Source organism: Pogoniulus pusillus, chromosome Z (genome assembly GCF_015220805.1).
Source record: "Pogoniulus pusillus isolate bPogPus1 chromosome Z, bPogPus1.pri, whole genome shotgun sequence".
Lineage (NCBI taxonomy): Eukaryota > Metazoa > Chordata > Aves > Piciformes > Lybiidae > Pogoniulus > Pogoniulus pusillus.
In genome coordinates, this window is record NC_087309.1 from 69396225 (window position 1) to 69417060 (window position 20836).

The 20836-nt window shown below is 43.5% G+C and overlaps 1 protein-coding gene across 1 annotated transcript in view; it reads left to right on the forward strand.

Moving 5' to 3' along the window:
* The window catches only part of TRPM3 (transient receptor potential cation channel subfamily M member 3), a 350032-nt gene that overhangs the window by 249330 nt on the left and 79866 nt on the right, over positions 1-20836 (forward strand). Inside the window, exon 9 of the mRNA XM_064140553.1 lies at positions 10089-10161. Within this exon, the coding sequence (XP_063996623.1) occupies positions 10089-10161 (73 nt within the window). The remainder of the gene's footprint in view (positions 1-10088; positions 10162-20836) is intronic.

A 20836-nucleotide genomic window follows, 5' to 3' on the forward strand; every position in this document is an offset into this window, starting at 1 on the left:
GTAAGGACAAGTGCAGGGTCCTACATCGAGAGAAGAATAACAATAGGGACCAGTACAGGTTTGGGGCTGCCCTCCTGGAAAGCAGCTCCATGGAGAAAGACCTTGGAATCCTGGTGGACAGCAAGTTCTGCATGGACCACCAATGTGTCTTCATGGCCAAGAAAGCCAATGGCATCCTGGGGTGCATCAAGTAAAGTATGTCCAGCAGGTCTGGGGAGGTTCTTCTCCCCCTTTACTATGCCCCGGTGAAGCCACACTTAGAATACTGTGTCAAATTCTGGGCTCCCCAGTTCAAGAGAGACAGGGACCTGCTGGAAAGAGTCCAGTGGAGAGCCATGAGGATGCCTGGGGGACTTGAGCATCTCCACTGTGAAGAGAAACTGAGAAATCTGTGGCTGTTTAGTTTGGAAAAGAGAAGACTGAGAGGAGATCTTATCAATATATACAAATATCTGAGGAGTGGGCATCAAGTGGATGGGACCAATCTCTTTTCAATGGTCAGCAGCAATAAGACCAAGAGCAACAGCTTCAAATTGGAACATAGAAGGTTTCAGTTCAGCATGAAGAGAAACTTCTTTACAGTGAGAGTGACAGAGCACTGGAGCAGGCTGTCCAGAGAGGTTGTGGAGTCTCCTTCACTGGAGACTTTCAAAATCTGCCTGGATGCATTCCTGTACAAACCACCCTGGGTGATCCTGCCTTGGCAGTGTGGTTGGACTCAATGATCTCTGGCAGTCCCTTCCAACTAATAAAGTTCTGTGGTTCTGTGATTTAAACAAGCAAGGTGTAATGGAAGGGTAATTAATGCAAGACAATATTTTTACAAAATTAATATTGTTTATTAATTTTGATATTCAGGAGTCTCATTGCCCTGACCACTAATTTTAATAATAATCTGTTGGAATAATAATCTGATGGAAACATTATACAAAAGAATAATTAGATCTATAAATAACTTGCAAAGATATATAAACATTAATTGAAATGGAAGATAAAGTTCTTGCAGTCCATATATTGCTTGCAGTCAACATAGCACTTGCCCACTAGATGGAGTCAATGAGCTCCTTTCTGCATATGGCAGAAGACAATGGTGAATTACAAGAGGCTTCAAGTATTTACTCACAAAATTTCCCAACTCACAGGGCTATCTACAGCTTCAGTACCCAAACACTTTCAGGGAGTTCTGTTACTGTCTTGTCAACCACTGAAGCTTCTGATTCTTCCCAGGCTTCTCAGGCTGGGGAAAGGAAGAAGACAATCTCTAACCTTATCTTTGCTCCTCTGGGTGATCTGTGTACCTCCAGGACTTCCTGTCTTGGTAGGAGACTTTCAGGTATAAGCAGGATGTCTTGCGATGTGCACTCTTGGCATGATGTCATGCTGGCTATGCAGGCATTTAAAGCCTGTTCCTGGTAAATTCAAGACAGTGGAGTTTCCAGGCAAACAAACTCAGAGCATCAGTTTGTTATGTTGTGGCAGAGCTAGCTTATAGCTTAGCATAGCATGGCAGCTGGCAGTAGCAAGCATGAATGCAATGGCAGAGAGCACATTCTGTTACCTGCTCATCTCCTTTTGTCAATACAGCCTGAGACTAATGGGCCTTTGAACATAGATTAGCCAATCAGAGTGGCACTTTTCCAAGCTTGACCATATTAGGTTAAGCCATAGGTTTGTTTTATGCAAATGTGGGGAAAGCATAGGCCTTGCACAAGGCAAGCACAAGTAGAAACTAAGTGCATGTACTTTGTTTACCACAGGATGTAAACAAGTCTGGGCAGGCCAGAGTCCCTAGACTCAATGGCTTCAGGTTATTTTTCCTTTTTTCCATGGTTGCTTCTGCCCATAGCAGAAGGAGGGAGAGCTGAAAAACATGTCTGGGCAAGCCAGGGCACGTATGAGCCTATTTTGGCCTGCTTAGGCCTACCACGACAAAAGGCTTTCTTTTTATTTTATCAATGAGCAGGTTTCTGAGTAATTTACTGTTCCTTTTTCATGTCAGTGGTAGACATTTAATCCAGCAAGAGGTAGTTGGGAGCAGAGTTTATTGATATTTTCCTTTGGCAGTTTTATATGCATAGTGCTGTAGCATCTATAGCCTGTTTTAACACAGCTCTAGACAGTCTCCTATTTTAACAGCACCTATGTTTTGTTTCTCAGTTCTCTGCAGTGATTTACACAGCAGAGTAACCGTAAATGTCAACTAGCAAGATGTCCGATGCAGGAATGGCTGTTGAAACTAGCTGAATGTATTGCAAGCAAAATTCTTACCTTTTAATTAGTGGGAAAGAAATCACCAAAAGAACAGGCCTCCAAGAGAGTTCCTTTGAAACCTAGAGATACTGAACATTTCTGAGTTTAAAGTCTGCATAAATACTTTAGGATGTGTCCCTATTTCCTCCTGTCTCTGACTACAAAAAAATAAAAGAGGCAGGAAAATCTGCAAATGCTGTGTAAGGAAGGCGGTAAATCAGTGTTTTAGGAATAACTGCTCTTCTCATAACTGTACTCATAAAATACAGAAATGCAGAAACACAATTCATCCTTTCTTTCTGGAAACGTAGAGTCTTGATCAAAAGGCGCTAGGATCTCAACCAATGACAACATGTAAGTTTTTCTGCCTCTCAGTATTTTACAAAACCCATGGGTAAAAAAATAAAATAGACATTTAAGTGGTGAGGGGGAAACCAAAAGACAAAGCATTTGAGGAAAAAAATTTGAAAAAACAGAGAAAAAAACATTTAGGAAATGCATTTGCAATGGAATCTGTGAGAAAAAGCAGGACAAATATGAAGCCCCCTTCCTTAATTAGTTATTTGAGCATAACAGCAACCTAGCATAAAGCTGCATTGGGTAGGTCTGCTCAAGATGCTTAGGGTTCCTCACAGGCTGCTAATCTAGGACTGAAGACATAGCAGTGGTATTCCTCCAGTCCCACTGTTACTGAAGGAGAAGGAAAGTTACAGCTACTTGGTTTGATAATGATCTGGCTTTGCCAGGTAATGTAAGAGTGATGATATAAATGGTTCAGCAGTCAACATGTAGCCACTTAAAGCTTTATCTTCCAAAATTCGTTCTGCAGAACCATTAGTGATGAAATATTTTTCTCCAGTGTTTTGAAAGAAAATATCAGCATATTCAGTTTCCTATGATATCTAGCAATGCCAGCAGCCAACGTACTTGGCAAAGATACAAGATGAACAAGTTATACTTGAAGAATGCTGAAGATCAGGGCTAAGATTTTATCAACAGTGTCAAAAAGTTGACTTCTTGCCTAATTACAGTGCAACCCTCTCTTAAATCTTCCTCTCTGTGAATGGTCAGAAAACAGTAGTCAAGCTTTAGGGCAATAGTGGAAAGACATGATAATCAATCTTCGCAAAACCATGGGGAACCATGACAGGATGGAGATCTGCTATGAAATCCAAATTAATAAAAAGCTGTTTTGCTGTTGGGAGGCAACCATTTAAAGGATCATAGAATCATAAAATCACTCAGACTGGAAAAGACCTCTAAGAGCATCAAGTCCAACCATAATGTAACTACCATGATGACAAAACCATATCCTGGAGCACCTCACATCTACAGGCTTCTTGAACACCTCCAGGTACAGTGACTCTACCACCTTCATGGGCAGCCTGTTCCAGTGACTCACCAATCTCTCAGTAAAGAAGCTTTATGTAATGTCCAATCTAAGCTGCCCCTGGCACAACTTAAATCCATTTCCTCTTGTCCCATCACCAGAGAGATCAACACCAGCCTTTCAGGTAGTTGTAGAAAGAATGACTAGCTGTGAAAAGTTTCTCCAATAAAAATGAATGGGTAAGTGTGGTAAGGTGCTGCAGGTTGCCCAAGATCATCTTTAGGACCTGTGACAGGAAGGTGTTGCAGAAGAGTCAGAGATCACTCACAGTATCACAGTAACACAGTATCATCAGGGTTGGAAGAGACCTCATAGATCATCAAGTCCAACCCTTTACCACAGAGCTCAAGGCTAGACCATGGCATCAAGTGCCACGTCCAATCCTGCCTTGAACAGCCCCAGGGACGGCGACTCCACCACCTCCCCGGGCAGCCCATTCCAGTGTCCAATGACTCTCTCAGTGAAGAACTTTCTCCTCACCTCCAGCCTAAATCTCCCCTGGTGCAGCCTGAGGCTGTGTCCTCTCATTCTGGCGCTGGCCACCTGAGAGAAGAGAGCAACCTCCTCCTGGCCACAACCACCCCTCAGGTAGTTGTAGACAGCAATAAGGTCACCCCTGAGCCTCCTCTTCTCCAGGCTAAACAAGCCCAGCTCCCTCAGCCTCTCCTCACAGGGCTTGTGCTCCAGGCCTCTCACCAGCTTCATTGCCCTTCTCTGGACACGCTCAAGCATCTCAATGTCCCTCCTAAACTGGGGAGCCCAGAACTGAACACAGTACTCAAGGTGTGGTCTAACCAGTGCTGAGTACAGGGGCAGAATGACCTCTCTGCTCCTGCTGACCACACCTTTCCTGATGCAGGCCAGGATGCCACTGGCTCTCTTGGCCACCTGGGCACACTGCTGGCTCATGTTCAGGCGGGTATCAATCAGTACCCCCAGATCCCTCAAACAGATGTGAGCTAGTAGTTAGTTTATTGAGTTCTGATAAGTAAATTAATGTATGCAATATATTTAATAACCACAGATAGATTCACAGTCAATATTTTTCTAATTACTATAATTGATATTAGCATGAGACACAAAGATTGTTGTGTAAGCTTACTCTACATATCTTAAAAGGCACATTCATACGGGAAGTACTGCTTATTGACCTGCTGTCAGTGAGACATCCCTTTGCAGGTGAGAGATCCCTCAGTGTTGAGGGTAACCTTGATAAGTGTCCCTACCCAAGAGGAGATCACTGCTGTGCAGAGAGCAGCTATGGAGGGAGAGCAAAATGGGCCCCTATGGCTGCAGATATTTATAGCGTAAAGTGGTCGATGCATGTTCAGACTTTCTGCTGTTGTTAGTGCGTGTCAGTGACTTAGCAACCCAGTTCCCAGCCAAACCATTTGTTTAGGGTTTAGTGCCGAGTTCTCAATAGGATTAACTTTGATCTTGAGAACTGCATCCATCGCAGAGAGGCAGCAGCTATGGATACTTGAAGTTAACCTAAACCGTAAGGAGAGGCTGAACATATCTGTTTACCACCCTGTAAGATTCTGTACTTTGAAAACAGACAAATGTCAACACTATCAGCTGAATTTTTGAGCTACTAAACTCACAGTATTTTGAAATGAAGTATCACAACATTTTGCCTTGATTCTGTCTATATTTCTTGTTCATCACTCCCAAAATAATAATAAATGTAGTATGAACCTGAGCACTATTTCTGTTTAAATTTTTGGCCAATTATTTATATTATTTATTTATTTATTACTTGAGTTATGCTAGACCTCTTAATAATAATAATAAAGTAACAGTTACTATGTAAAGGTAGCCATTGTATTCTAAGATAACTAAAGTACATGGGCTTATTTTTATTACATCTGCAATTTATTCTGCTGTAGTGGATTTTTTTTTTCCTGAGGCTTGCATGAGAGAGGGATGAAAGAAAAGCAGGAAATCTAGGTTTATGTGTGATCCAGTGCATGCAAAGTGCTTCATTTATCTTTCCTGTGGTGATAAGCTGAGCAGTACTTGCAGAGTATGTGATGCCTTTTAATTAGGCTGGAAGTTCTCTGAGTATGTGTTTAGTTTGAGACATACTTGTTCTTCCACTGAACTCCTGTTGTTCAGCATTTTCTGTCCCCAGTGTGTAGACTGCCTCAGCTTTGGCCTTGAAGAAGGGCAGCCACCAAGTGCAATGCTGCAATCAAGACATTCCCAGCATTAGCCTGGTCTGCTTGCCCAGCTGTCATACTTCCCTTCAGTGCTACAGAGATGCACTGTTGCTGCAAAAAGACTGTAGGAAATTGCAAAGTATTTTGAGGATGTTATGATCAGACTGTTATGTGGCAACACTGTGAAAACACCCTCTTACTGTCAGCACCTGCTGGAGCACCATATGAGAAGGGAGAAGTTCCTCTTTCCCACTGGGAAAGGGAAGAATGCTTTCTTTTCCTTCCACCTTCTGACTTACCTAGCTATCTGCTTTTATCTGTGGCAGGGGATATGCATCCTAAGTATGTACATCAGAGGGGCTGGTCTCATCAGCTGATATTTTTATTGTGATTTGAGATAAGACATACATAGAAGTTGGTATTTGTACCCACATTATGAGTGCTTTACATACAGGTCAAACACTGCCTTTGTACCTACACTATGAGTGCTTTACATACAGGTCAAACACTGCCTTTGTACCTACACTATGAGTGCTTTACATACAGGTCAAACACTGCCTTTGTACCTACACTATGAGTGCTTTACATACAGGTCAAACACTGCCTTTGTACCTACATTATGAGTGCTTTACATACAGGTCAAACACGGCCTTCGCCACAAGGAAAGCTTTCTTGCCTTAACTGATAAAAAGATAAGAAAAATGTTAGGAAAAACATCAGGAAACATTCCTTTATAAAGTAGATCCACTCCTGGAATAGGCTTCCTAGAGAGGTAGTTAATGTCCAAAGCCTGCTAGTGTTTAAGAGGCATTTGGACAACGCTTTTAATGATACACCTTAAATTTTGGTGAGCCCTGGAATGGTGAGGCGGTTGGACTAGATAACCATTATAGGTTCCTTCCAACTGGAGGTGCTCCTTTCTTCCCTGTTCTAAAAGCTGTAACGTGAGGATAGACATCAAGAATTTTGCCAAAAGCATCTGCAGGTTCCACGGGGAGAGAGAAGATACATATTAAAGCATTATTTGCAGTATTACTGCATTCTCTCGGGAACACTTGAAGTGTCAAACCAAGCTTTCATTAACTGCGGAGGACCTTATTGCTGTCTACAACTACCTGAAGGGTGGTTGTGGCCAGGAGGAGGTTGCTCTCTTCTCTCAGGTGGCCAGCACCAGAGCAAGAGGACATAGCCTCAAGGTATGCCAGGGGAGATTTAGGCTCGAGGTGAGGAGAAAGTTCTTCACTGAGAGAGTCATTGGACACTGGAATGGGCTGCCCGGGGAGGTGGTGGAGTCACCGTCCCTGGGGCAGTTCAAGGCAGGATTGGACATGGCACTTGGTGCCATGGTCTAGCCTTGAGCTCTGTGGTAAAGGGTTGGACTTGATGATCTATGAGGTCTCTTCCAACCTTGGTGATACTGTGATACTGTGTGATACTGTGATACCTCTAGCATAAATGCTTTCTCACATTAATCATTTTAATCTTGATCTATTGACTAATTGAGCTAAGACCATTTGCTGTTACTTCATCCAGTTTGCTTTTTCAGGCTCTAACACGCTGTGCTAGTGTCACTGTTGCCAAAGTTTCTTACCTCTCCTTCAAAGCCCTAGAGGTCTACAGACAAGTGAAGGTAGAGTAGGTGCTACAGGAAGTCTGCACTGGGTTTCTTGGAATGTGCTCTAGAGGGCTATTTCTGCTGGTAAACAGAAGCTTGTCACCAAAATGTTACCCAAGTCTTGACTAACATATGTATCTTCTCTCCCTATCACGTTAACCATTCCTTGTGCCCTGATGTTTGCTAACCACTATCCCAAATGCTGCTGCAGTTCAGTGGTGCTATACAAGTAGGCATCTAAGAATGGAGGGACAATGTATGCTGGTGAATGTGGGTGTAAAACATGTTTACACAATTCCTAATTCCTAACTTTGAAAAAAATTAAATTAGGCAGTCCATACTGGCAAAAGAAATCAGAGAAACAGACATCAGACATTCAAACCAAAATGATGGCATGGGTTTCATTAGTAAATGAAAGAACTAATAAAAATCCGTCTTAGTTGCTTTGCAAGAAGCAGAGGCCCAAGAGCAGCTATTGCCATGGCAACAAAGGGAGCAAGGGGATTTACACTACTATATGTTTCAGTGCAGTTGTAACCAAAACTGAAACTGGCTTGAAAGAACAACCTCACTGTATTAATTCCTGTTCTTTATGAATTGTATAATTCACTTCACTGCATTTTGTAGTGATAATTCACTGACAACACATGGCTAAGGAGGTCATCACAATAAATGAGGAAGTGGTCAGTGACCTGCTGTGCCACTTAGACACACAGTAGTCCATGGGGCCAGACGGGCTGCACACAAAGCTGCTGAAGGAGCTGGTAGATGTGCTCACCAAGCCACTTTTCATTATTTACCTGAAGTCCTGGTTAACTGAGGAGGTCCCAATGTACTGGAGGGTAGCAAATGTGACACCTATCTACAAGAAAGGAAGAAAGGAGGATTTGGGAAACCATAGACCCATTAGCCTGACCTCAGTATCAAGGAAGGTCATGGTGCAGGTCATCTTGAGTGCCATTATGTGCCATATAAAGGGATCAGGCCCACTCAGCATGGGTTTACGAAAGGCACATCCTGCCTGATGAACCTGATCTCCTTCTGGAACAGGATGGCCTGACTATTGGATGAGAGAAGAGCTGTGGGTATTGTCTATCTAGACACTAGCCTTTGACACTGTTCACCACAGAATTCTCATGGACAAACTGGCTACTTGTGGTTTGGATGAGCACAGCTCTGATGGATAAAGCACTGCTGGATGAAAGGGCCCAAAAGGTGGTGGTCAAGGGAGTTAAATCCAGCTGGGGCAGGTCACAAGTGGTGTCCCCATGAGCTCAGTGTTGGGAGCACTTTTGTTTAACATCAGTGTTGATGATCTTGATAAGGACATAGAGTGCGTCATCAGTAAATTTGTAGATGACACCAAGTTAAATGGTAGTGTTGATCTGAACAAGAGTAGGGAGACTCTACAGAGGGACTTGGATAGATTGGATTGATGGGCCAGTGTTAATGGGATGAGCTTCAATGAGGGCAAATGCCAGGTCCTGCACATGGGCCACAACAACCCCAGGCTGCAGGCTCGGGACAGTGTGACTGGAAAGCTGTCTGGCAGAAAGGGACCTGGGGGTTATAATCAACAAGCAAACAGTGTGCACAAGTGGCAAATAAAGCCAGTGGCATCCTGGCTTGTGTTAGAAGTACTGTGTCCAGCAGGAGTAGGGAAGTTATTGTCTCCTTATACTATGCCCTGGTGAGGCCACACCTCAAGTATTGTGTTCAGTTTTGGGCACCTCATTACAAGAGGGATATGGAGGTACTGGAGCAAGTGCAGAGGAGGGCAATGAAGCTGGTGAATGGCCTAGAAAGTAAATCTTATGAGGAACAGCTGAGGGAGCTGGGAATGGTTAGTTTGAAAAAGAGGAGACTGAGGAGATCTCATCACTCTCTACAACTACCTGACAGGACATTGTGGAGAAGTTAGTACAGATATCTTCTCACAAGTAATAGTGATAGAATAAGAGGGAACCACCTCAAAATGCAACAGGGTAAGTTTAGAAAAGACATTAGGAAGAATTTTTTTCACAGAAATAGTGGTCAGGCTAGGCTTTGGAATGGGCTACTCAGGTAGGTGGTTGAGTCTCCAGCCCTGGATGTGTTTAAAGGTCTTTTAGATGTGGTGCTTGGGCATATGGCTTATGGGTAAACTTTTTAGACTAGGGGTAACTGTTGGACTTGGTGGTCCCAAAGGCCTTTTCCAACCTGATTTTTTTTTTTGTTATTATTTTATTCTCTGACATTTTTTATCTGTTAGAAGCCAAATTCTCAGATAGTTCATGTAAATCTCTACTATATAAAACCATGAGATAAGGTAGGTTTCTAATTTCAGTCAAAAATATTTAATCAATGCCTATAATATCTAATTCCTCCTAGTAGTATATTTGGAAGAGTACTCCTAGTATTACTCTAACACAAGAACATTCTTTCCTCTCAAATTTCACCCTTTACACATCACTTTTCTTCCCTGTGCTCATTAATATTTTTTTTTTTTTACATTTAGCAAATTTTATCTTAGAAAAAAATGTTGTGTGTTAATTCTATCTAGTAAATTTCTTGTTACCTGTATAAACCTTACTGGGACATTTTAAATATCCAAATGGTGGTTCCATGATTTAATTTATCTTTTAAAAGTTTACCCTAGTTTCATTAATGTTATTTTCTTCCAATCTTTCAGATCACAGTGTTTCGCATGGGATCAGAAGGACATCAGGATATTGACTTAGCTATCCTGACAGCGTTACTAAAAGGTAATGGAGTTTCACTCCATGGTGAGTCGGTATCGGTTCAAATGCATTGACTCTGTGCCTCTGCTTTTCTGAAACCTGCATTCATTGACAATATCTACCATATCAAGATGGTAAATTTGTATTTGAAATTGAAGTGTGCTTTTTGCTTTAGCTGCTTTAAACAAATACAGCTCTTCCTGTAATGTTTAAGTATCTACTAGTTTTTCTTTCTTAATTTTTGTTCTCCAAACACAGTCACTAATGTGTCACAGGAAGCATAACAGTGACTCTCCGTTAGGTTATTGAGACGTCTAATACTCACAAGAAGACAGCCAAAGAACTTCTTAGACTTAGGTTGCCTTGGTGATGGGTAAAACTGGGTAAAACTGTCACTATTGTCAAAATAAAGTGTTATCTGTAGTCATTTGTAGGAAACTCTGGAAGCAATGTAGGTCTCCTTCCAGCCTCCAATAGTGAAGATCAGCTACTGGGATGACAAAGGTTTTAATCACAAACTTCAGAGGTCACTAATCTTTCGCAGCCTTTACGTGTTACACTTAAAAATTGTCTTACCATGAATGTTCTGTTGCTATAGTTCATTGTGAACCCTGGTCTTGAAACACTTATTCCCTTCAAAATACATTATGAGGTAATTTAAAGTATGCTTGCAAATGCAGAAACAGATGAGATTTTAAAAGCTTTGAAGTGCATGCACTTACCTGATGAAGGATTAATCTCCTAAACAAGGGCTGGTAGGTTCTAGCCTTACATTTATATGGTATTGCCCCAAAAAGGATTTTCACAAATTGCCTGTATCAATCACCATGGTCCTCTTTTTGCTGTCTGAACTGTTTTGTGCTAACACAGGGCATACTGATTTTAAAGACAGATAATAAGAGATACCAAACAATTTAAAGAGTAATCTGAGAAACATTATCAAATGAACTTCCAGAGGTGATTGGGAAATGTTAGACTTCATGAGGCTCTTCAGCAATTGTCATCATGCTATTCCCACTCCCACCCCCAATGGATGCCATGTGACAGACCTGAATTTGGGTGATACCGAAAAAATTAATAGATTCAAAAGGTAATGGGAATTATTCTTGCTTGCTCTAGGGCTCATTTTTCCTTACAATTTCTTCCTGAGCATGCTCATAAAAGTTATTTGAACAGAAAAGGGAAAAAGCCTGGCTAACTTTCACCTGATCAAGCAAAATAATATTTTACCTTTTAACCAATTGTTAGTGCCATTTCAAAATGTTACTTTAAACATTCAAAACAGAAGTCTGAACAGGAGTAGTAAAGCACTGGTGACTTTAAAAGTATGATTGAAGCTTGTAGCTACCAGCCAAGAAAATGAGCTGGAATTACTTTGCTCCAGTAGTTTTTGTTTCTTTCGTGATGATTTCTACTACAAAGACACCAGTTCAGTTGTGTTGAAGTTGTGGAAGTTGCTTGTAGTGGAAGCAACTTGTGGAAGTAGCTGAAGAAAATAAATCAGGCCTGAGAGAGATTGTTTTCTGTTTGAAAAATTATTCTGCAGTACTTACATGAGTAACTGTACTATGACTGCGGTCTGGATAAATAAGTAGTCTTCTCTGATCTGGAATATTCATTTGCAGCCATCTAATTGATCTTGTCATCTCCTTACTAAAATTACTTACCCTCATCATAATAGTAGTGTACGACATTTTAGTGAACTTCTATTACATCAGAAGGTGCCTGGATCTGTGTGAGTAGTTCTGACATCTCCTTTAATGCTTGCCTGTCAATCTTGATTTGCAACAAGTGTCAGCAGTCACTACAAGTGATGTTACTCAAGGGCCAGAGGAACCAAAACTTACACCTTGTCTTTACTGCTCCTCAGCACTTCATGTGTATTGAAGGTACTCAATGAAAATTAGGTTTATCATATGCCTGTTGTTAATCTCAAATTTGTCATCATAACAAACGAAAGTCCATATAACTTTTAAATCTGCGTGCAAAGGTGAGATAGACTAGTTGTCTTAATCCGTACTATGCTTTGCAGTACTAATCATCATGAGGGTAGGGAGGCTCTACAGAGGGACTTTGACAAGCCCAAATGCCAGGTCCTGCACATGAGCCACGACAATCCCAGGCTGCAGGCTTGGGACAGTGTGGCTGGGAAGCTGTCTGGAAGAAAAGGACTTGGGAGTTATAATCAACAAGCAGCTTAATGTGAGCAAGCAGTGTGCCCTGGTGGCCAAGAAAGCCAATGGCTTCCTGGCTTGTATTAGAAGTGCTGCGTCCAGCAGGAGTAGGGAGGTGATTTCCCTCTTATACCCTGCCCTGGTGAGGCCACACCTCAAGTATTGTGTTCAGTTTTGGGCACCTCACTACAAGAGGGATGTGAAGGTGCTGGGCGAGTGCAGAGGAGGGCAACAAAGCTGGGGAAGGGCCTAGAGAGTAAATCTCATGAGGAGTGGCTGAGGGAGCTGGGGATGGTAAGTTTGAAAAACGGGAGGCTGAGAGGTGGTCTCGTCACTCTCTACAACTGCCTGAAAGGACATTGTGGAGGGGTTGGTGCAGGTGCCTTCTCACAGGTAAATATGGATAGAACAAGACGGAAAGGCCTCAGACTGCAACTGGGTAGGCTTAGAGTAGACATCAGGAAAAAAAGTTTCACAGAAATAGTGGTCAGATATTGGAATGGGCTGCCCAAGGAGGTGGTTGAGTCACCAACCCTCGATGTGTTTAAAAGTCGATGTGGTGCTTAGGGATATGGTTTAGGTTGAACCTTGTAGAACAGGGTATTGGTTGGACTTGGTGATCCTGAGGGTCTTTTCCAACCAGAATGTTTCTGTGAGTGATTCTTTGTGCAATGATTGTGGTCCATCCTGAAAGAAATGGTACCTTTTCACAAATATAGCCCATTAGGGTGTTGGATAGTTGTTTGTTTTTTTCATCAAATCAAGAAATCTAAGGTAGCAATGACAAACTGTTTGCTTATTTACTTACTAATAAGTAGATTTGTAGACTGGGTTTGAATAATCTTGGAATTCTTGAGTCTAAATTCAAGATTTAATCTCTTTCATCCTTTCAGCGCAGTTACAACATGCAGAGAAAAGTTTTCAAACTGTTATGGCTTAGTTCACCTCATTCTCACTGAAAAGGATTTTGCAGTCCTTGTGAGCCAGCATTCAAGGCACATGCCAGCTAATTACCAATCCCACTCTTGTCTAAGTGACTTGCTCAGGAGCACAAAGAATGGGAAGTATGAAGTATTACTTCCTCCTTGCTGTGTAAAATTTGCAGAGAGCTAGTCTCTTATTAAACCCACAGCAGACATACTGCCAATGCAACAATTCATCTGGATGAGATATTCCACAAGCTCCAAACCTTGCACTGAAGATGAGTGATTATTTCCTTGTTTATTTTAATGAACTGTTTGTTTTATGTTGTCAGCAGATCTATCTTTCTTGGAAGCAATCTCCAATAAACTAGGGAATAGCATCCAAGCTGGTTACCAATTTACATTGCATAGATGTCACAACAGCATATGGCTTGTGAATTCTCTTTTTGTTCCCCTTTTTAATTTCAAGAGACATGCAAATGTAACTTTCCAATAGCATGAATTTGTAACAAGTGAATTCATTGATAGTCTTTAGCTTTTTTTTGCTCTCCTACCTTGAACAGCTGAAACTCCAACAGTAATGGATTTTGGCCTTGTGCAGTTGCCAAGTGAGCAGAAAACATATGAAAGGAAAGTTAAAGCCAGCATATGGAGATGTTCTAAAATATGATTGTTTTGAAGTGATATCACAGAATCACAGAATATATCTGATTGGAAGACACCTTGAAGATCATCTAGTCCAACCCTCCAACCCAGTACTGAAGAGTCAACATTAAAGCATGTTCCTCTGGGCCAGGTCCACACACACTTGAACATGCTCAGGAATGGTGAGACCACCTCTGCTCTGGGCAAAACATTCCAATGATTAATAACCCTTTTAGTGAAGATCCGTCCTACACTTCCCCTGGCACAGCTTGCAAACATTTCTTCTAGTCTTGTTGCTTGCCATCAAGAAGAGGCTGGCCTCATCCTCACTCTAACCTCCCTCTAGGTAGTTGTAGAGAATGATGAAATCTCCCCTCAGTCTCCTCTTCTGTAAGCTGAACAACCCCAACTACCTCAGATGTTCCTCATAGGTCACATGTCCCAGGCCCTTCATGAGCCTTGTTGCCCCCATTGCTGTTTTCTGGACATGCTTCAGCACCTCAGTATCCTTCCCATAGTGAGAGGCCCAGAACTGAACACAACACTTGATGTATGGCCTTGCCAATGCTGAGGACAGAGAGATTTTCACCTTCCTGTTCCTGCTGGCCACAGTTTCTAATACAAGCCAGGATGTCATTGGCTTTCTTGGCCACCTGGGCACACTGCTCAGGGCACACTGGAGATTCACGTTTGGTCAACTGTCAACCAATATCCCCAAGTCCCTCTCCAAGCTGCAGCATTCCAACTGCACATCCACAAGTCCTCAACTTACTGTGGGGTTGTTGTGACCCAAGTGCATGACCTGGCACTTGGCTTTGTTGCGCTTCATACAATTAGCATTGGTCCATCAGTCTAACTTGTCGAGATACCACTGTAAATCTTTCCTAGTCTCTAGCAGATCAACACAGACAGATAGCTTGGTGTCATCTGCACACTTACTAAGGGCATACTCAGTACCCTCATCCAGATCATAAATAAAGAAATTAAAGAGGCTCCAGTACTCAGCCCTGGGGACACCACTAGTGACTGGGCACCAGCCAAACTTAACTCCATTCACCACCACACTTTGGACATGGCCATCCAGATAGATTTTAACCCAGTGCAGAGGGCACTTTTCTGTGCCTTGTGCCAGGAGTTTCTGAAGGAGAATGCTGTGGGAGACAATATCAAAGACTTTACTAAAGCTCAGGTAGACAATGTCCATGTTCCCTCCCGCATCCGCTAGGTGAGTCACCTTATTGTAGAAGGAGATCAGGTTGGTCAGACAGGAGCTGCCACTCATAAGCTGACTGGGTCTGATCTCTTGCTTGTCTTGTGTGTGCCACATGATGGCACTCAGGATGACCTGCTCCAGAACCTGCCTTGGCACACAGGATGTCCTTTTGGCTGTTCTTGTAGATGGGCATCACATTTGCTAGCCTCCAGCCAGCTGGGACCTACGTCAGCCAGGACTGTTAAGAAATAATAGTGAGCACATCTGCCAGCTCCTTAAGTACCCTTGGGTCAATCTCATCCAGTCCCAGAGACTTGTACTTGTCTAAGTGGCACAGTAGGCCATGGATCAACCTCCTAGATTGTGGAGCTGCTTTCTGCTCCCCACCCCTGTGTTCTCTCAAGGAGTAGCTGGTGTCACTGACAAATACTTCAGAAAAGTAGCTGTTCAGCAGCTCAGCCTTTTCCTTGTCTTTGGTCACCAAGTTCCCTCCTGCATGCAGTGGATATTCTCCCTGGCTCTTCTTTCACTGATAAGATATTTATAAAAGCACTTTTTGTTATCTTTAATGACACTGGCCAGATTAAGTTCCAGTTAAACTTTGGCCTTACTGATTTTCTCCATACATATCCTTACGAGAGCCTTGTACTCTTCCTGAATTGCCTGTCCCTCCTTCCATTTTGCTTTTCTTCCTGAGTTCTACCCAAAGCTCCCTGCTTAGCGAGGCTGTTCTTCTGCCCTACTGACACATTTTCTGATGCATAGGACATTTCTAGAGTGCATGGAGGACAGCTTCATGACCCAGCTGTTAAGTGAGCCTACTAGGGGTCAAGCTCAGCTTGACCTGCTGCTCTCCCACAGAGAAGGGCTGGTAGGAGATGTGACAGTGGGAGGCTGCCTGGGGTGTAGTGATCACGAGTTAGTGGAGTTTTCAATATGCAGGGAGGTAGGGAGGCACTACAACAAAACCTACACCTTGGACTTTCGGAGGGCAAACTTCAATTTCCTTAAGAACCTTATTTCCAAAGTCCCCTGGGCAGCAGTCCTTGAGAACAAGGGGGTCCAGTATGGTTGGACCTACTTTAAACAGGAGCTCTTGAAGGCACAGGAACTGGCAGTTCCCATATGCCGAAAGATGAGCCGGCAGGGAAGGCGACCAGCCTGGATGAGCAAACAGCTCCTGAAGGAATTGGGGGGAAAAAAGAGGGTGTATCACCTCTGGAAGGAGGGGAAGGCTTCTCCTGACGTGTTTAAGGAGGTAGCCAGATTATGCAGGAGAAAAATTAGAGAGGCTAAGGCCCAGCTAGAACTTAGGCTGCCACCTCTGTGAAGGATGATAAAAAGCACTTTTATAAATTTATCAATGCTAAAAGAAAGGGCAAGAAGAGCCTCCACTCCTTACTGGACCAGGAGTGGAACACTATAACTGATGACAAAAAAAAGGCTGAGGTCCTGAATGCCTTCTTTGCCTCAGTTTTCAAAAGTAAGGAGGGAGGAGTTCAGGGCAAGTGGCCTCTTGAACTGGGGGATGGGGTCGGGGAGCGGTGTGTTCCCCTGGAAATTCATGAGGAATTAGTTCAGGACCTGCTGAGCCACCTGGACACCCACAAGTCCATGGGACCAGATGGGATCCATCCCAGGGTGCTGAGAGAGCTGGCAGCTGAGCTGGCCAAGCCACTCTCCATCATTTTCCAGCAGTCCTGGCTCACCGGAGAGGTCCCAGGAGACTGGAAAATGGCCAACGTGGTCCCCATCCACAAGAAGGGTTGGATGGAGGAACCTGGGAACTACAGACCTGTCAGCCTGACCTCAGTGCCAGGGAAACTGATGGAGCAGGTTATCTTGGGGGCAATAACTGCGCACCTGAGGGATGGCAAAGGGCTCAGGTCCAGCCAGCATGGATTTAGGAAGGGCAGATCCTGCCTCTCCAACCTGATCTCCTTCTATGATCAGGTGACCCACTTGGTGGATGTGGGGAGGCCTGTGGATGTGGTCTATCTGGACATCAGCAAGGCCTTTGACACTGTCCCCCAGAGCAAAGTGCTGGCTAAGCTGTCAGCCCACGGCTTGAATGGCAACACTCTGTGCTGGGTTAGGAACTGGCTGGAGGGCTGGACCCAGAGAGTGGTGGTGAATGGTGCCACATCCAGCTGGCGGCCAGTCACTAGTGGTGTCCCTCAGGGATCAGTGCTGGGCCCCATCCTCTTTAACATCTTCATAGATGATCTGGATGAAGGCATGGAGTCAGTCATCAGCAAGTTTGCAGATGACACCAAGCTGGGGGCAGATGTGGCTGGGTTGGAGGGCAGAAGGGCTCTGCAGCGGGACCTTGACCACCTGGACAGATGGGCAGAGTCCAATGGGATGGGGTTCAATAGCTCCAAGTGCAGGGTGCTGCACTTTGGCCACAACAACCCCATGCAGAGATACAGGCCGGGGTCAGAGTGCCTGGAGAGCAGCCAAACAGAGAGGGATCTGGGGGTGCTGATTGATATCCGCCTGAACATGAGCCAGCAGTGTGCCCAGGTGGCCAAGAGAGCCAGTGGCATCCTGGCCTGCATCAGGAATGGTGTGGTCAGCAGGAGCAGGGAGGTCATTCTGCCCCTGTACTCTGTACTGGTTAGACCACACCTTGAGTATTGTGTTCAGTTCTGGGCCCCCCAGTTTAGGAGGGACATTGAGATGCTTGAGCCTGTCCAGAGAAGGGCGACGAGGCTGGTGAGAGGCCTTGAGCACAGCCCTACGAGGAGTGGCTGAGGGAGCTGGGATTGTTTAGCCTGGAGAAGAGGAGGCTCAGGGGTGACCTTATTGCTGTCTACAACTACCTGAGGGGTGGTTGTGGCCAGGAGGAGGTTGCTCTCTTCTCTCAGGTGGCCAGAACCAGAACAAGAGGACACAGCCTCAAGCTGCACCAGGGGAGATTTAGGCTGGAGGTGAGGAGAAAGTTCTTCACTGAGAGAGTCATTGGACACTGGAATGGGCTGCCCGGGGAGGTGGTGGAGTCACCGTCCCTGGGGCTGTTCAAGGCAAGGTTGGACGTGGCACTTGGTGCCATGGTCTAGCCTTGAGCTCTGTGGTAAAGGGTTGGACTTGATGATCTATGAGGTGTCTTCCAACCTTGGTGATACTGTGATACTGTGATACTGTGATATAAACTGCTATTGTCATTAACCTGCTCCATAATCTGGGATCCTGCAAGGTCAACACACTCATTTCTGATGTGTAGCCTGGGTCACCTTTCATGCAGAGTCAATTTTCCAGTCCCAGGTTTTCTCGTCAAGGAGTACTGCACGTGTCCGATACCATCTGAGGTTTTAACCAGGAGAGTCTGTGTAAGATATCCAGGCATTCCTGGATGGCTGCCTAAGAACATAAACTTCACATCTGCAGGAACATGCAGCTGTCACAGATCTTCTCGTACAGTTGACTTTGCATTGTACTTGCATTGTCTGTCTATATCCAGCAATATCTATACTGAAATACTGCCAAATCAATGCATTGCATCCCAAATACATTTTGTCTTCTAGAAGCAGATGAAAGGAAGGAATCATCCCATGGCAGACATTAGTCATATTGTCTTAAAATCCTCATTTGAAGAACCTATCTTATACTTAGCCAGACACCAGGATATTAAGTAAATATTACATAGACATTAGTAATATTGCCTAAAATACTATTTAAAGAAGCAAGTATACTGCAGTAATTAAAACAAATCAATGAAACTAAGCAGAGAATCTTTCCATGAAACATGATGAAACGCACATGTAGGGAGTGGAAGTGATGATTTCTCACCACTGACAGTGTGAAAGGCCTAAGGCATGGTTCCAGTATAATGTCTATATTCATTTGATGAGAGAAGTAGGTTACTAATGGTGCCTTATTTTTAGTATTCCTCAAATATCCTTTGACTTTGATTTGGTCACATTTCAACAATGATCATGAGTGAGATGAGTCCTCAGGTCAACTTCTGGATCCTTTGTACTAACTCTAATCCATGCTCTGTAGTACCAGATGCAATCAAGAAAATTACTTGAAAGGAGACAGTATCTCAAGGTATTTTTTCTTCAATTAGTAAAATTATTTTTACTTCTTAATAGTAGAGAGCATTCATCTGCAATAGCTGGAGTAATTTTTCTTTCAAATCAAAAATCATCAGTCTGACCTACCAAAAAATCAATTAAATTTCTTCAGCATCCCATGTGCTGCTGTTGTAGTAACTTCTGCAGATTTTATTGTCCTTTCCTCTCTTACGTAATGAAAGTAATCCACCTGCACCTGAAAACCACACAGGGAAGACTGTAAAGAGAAGATTGCAAGGGCTTTCCAGCAACAAACCTCAGTTTGGGTGCAGCCATCCCAGCACGTGACTCACAGCACCAGAATGCAGATCCTGTCTACACTCTAGCTGATGGACCAGTCTGGATCTCAAGTACAGAAACCCCTTGAAAAAACATATATGTCCTTCAGCTGCCAAATGTCTGCAGCTTTCTGTGAAACAATGAAATGGCACTGAGAAGAGCATCATCTCCAGGACTGCACATGCACTCTCAGAAATATTTGTCAGCTGCTAGCTGGAAGTCTTAAATACCATTCAGGGAAGTGGGAAGGACAGAGGCTGGACTACGGATTGCTCTTCCCTCTGCTCAGTATTTGGAGCAGTAAGCATGCTCAAAGAACATAATTCTGATGAACTGCTGAGTTTGAGGCCTTTCTGGGGAAACAGCTACTGCCTCATGTCCCGTGCCAGTTGCTGCTTGTGTTCATCTGCCTGGGTCCTCCCTAAAGCATAAACGGCCCAGATCACTCAAACTGAGGAAGGCTCTCTGCTAAGGATCAGAAGGTGTTGCCTGATGTATCTATGATGTGGTTTGAGATTCAGCTAAAGCCGGGACAGTGTGAGTAGTCCAATTCCTTCCTCAAGTCCATCATGATCCAGAATGTTTCTAAACAGTCTGTGGCCCTGGCTACCAAGGCTATAGGCTGCAGTCAGTTTAAGAACATCAAGAGCTGGAACTCCTCCATCATAAGTGCAAAATGGTGGTACACTGTATGATTGCCATCAGGGCTCCTGGGTTTTGGAGTTCACCCATGTGCTTCCTCTCCTGCACACCAGGGACCTTGCCTTAGTACCTGCTGAAGCTGTCGTTCCTGCAGATGGAAAGGATCTAATGACATTTTGAGATAATCTTTTGTTTGCTTCAGAAAGGGGAGATCATTATTTGCTCTCTGCCCTTAATTTACACTATCATACCCACTGCTGGTAGACCTTTTCTGGTTTATGTATAAAACTGTAGAGACATTTTTGCCCTTCCCAAAGATAAATATTTTCTGTTCTTGTAAATATTTGCTGTTCCTGAATGTTGCATGTTGCTTCTGTAAGAAAATCAGAAAGGTTCAGATGTCATTGGCATCCCCCACAAGATCTCTCATGAGAGCTTTTTTCTATGTAGTAGTGAGAAGAAGTGTTGTACAAAGGAGTGTTCCTGTTACTTCTTAGTCACAGAAAGGTTCTTTGCTGTTTTCACTGTTTTTTTCTTCTTCATGTATTTCTGTCATTCTGCTCTTGCATCACCTTCCTTTTTATCATAGCTCTTGTCTATAATAAATTGAAAATTATCTGGATGATCTACAGTTCACCATCTCCCCCAAAAAAATAGCTGTAGATATTGCCAAGTATTTGGCAAGGTTTCATGGCAATGAACTGATTGCAAAGTCAAGAGTTATGAAATCTAAGGTCTGCTGAA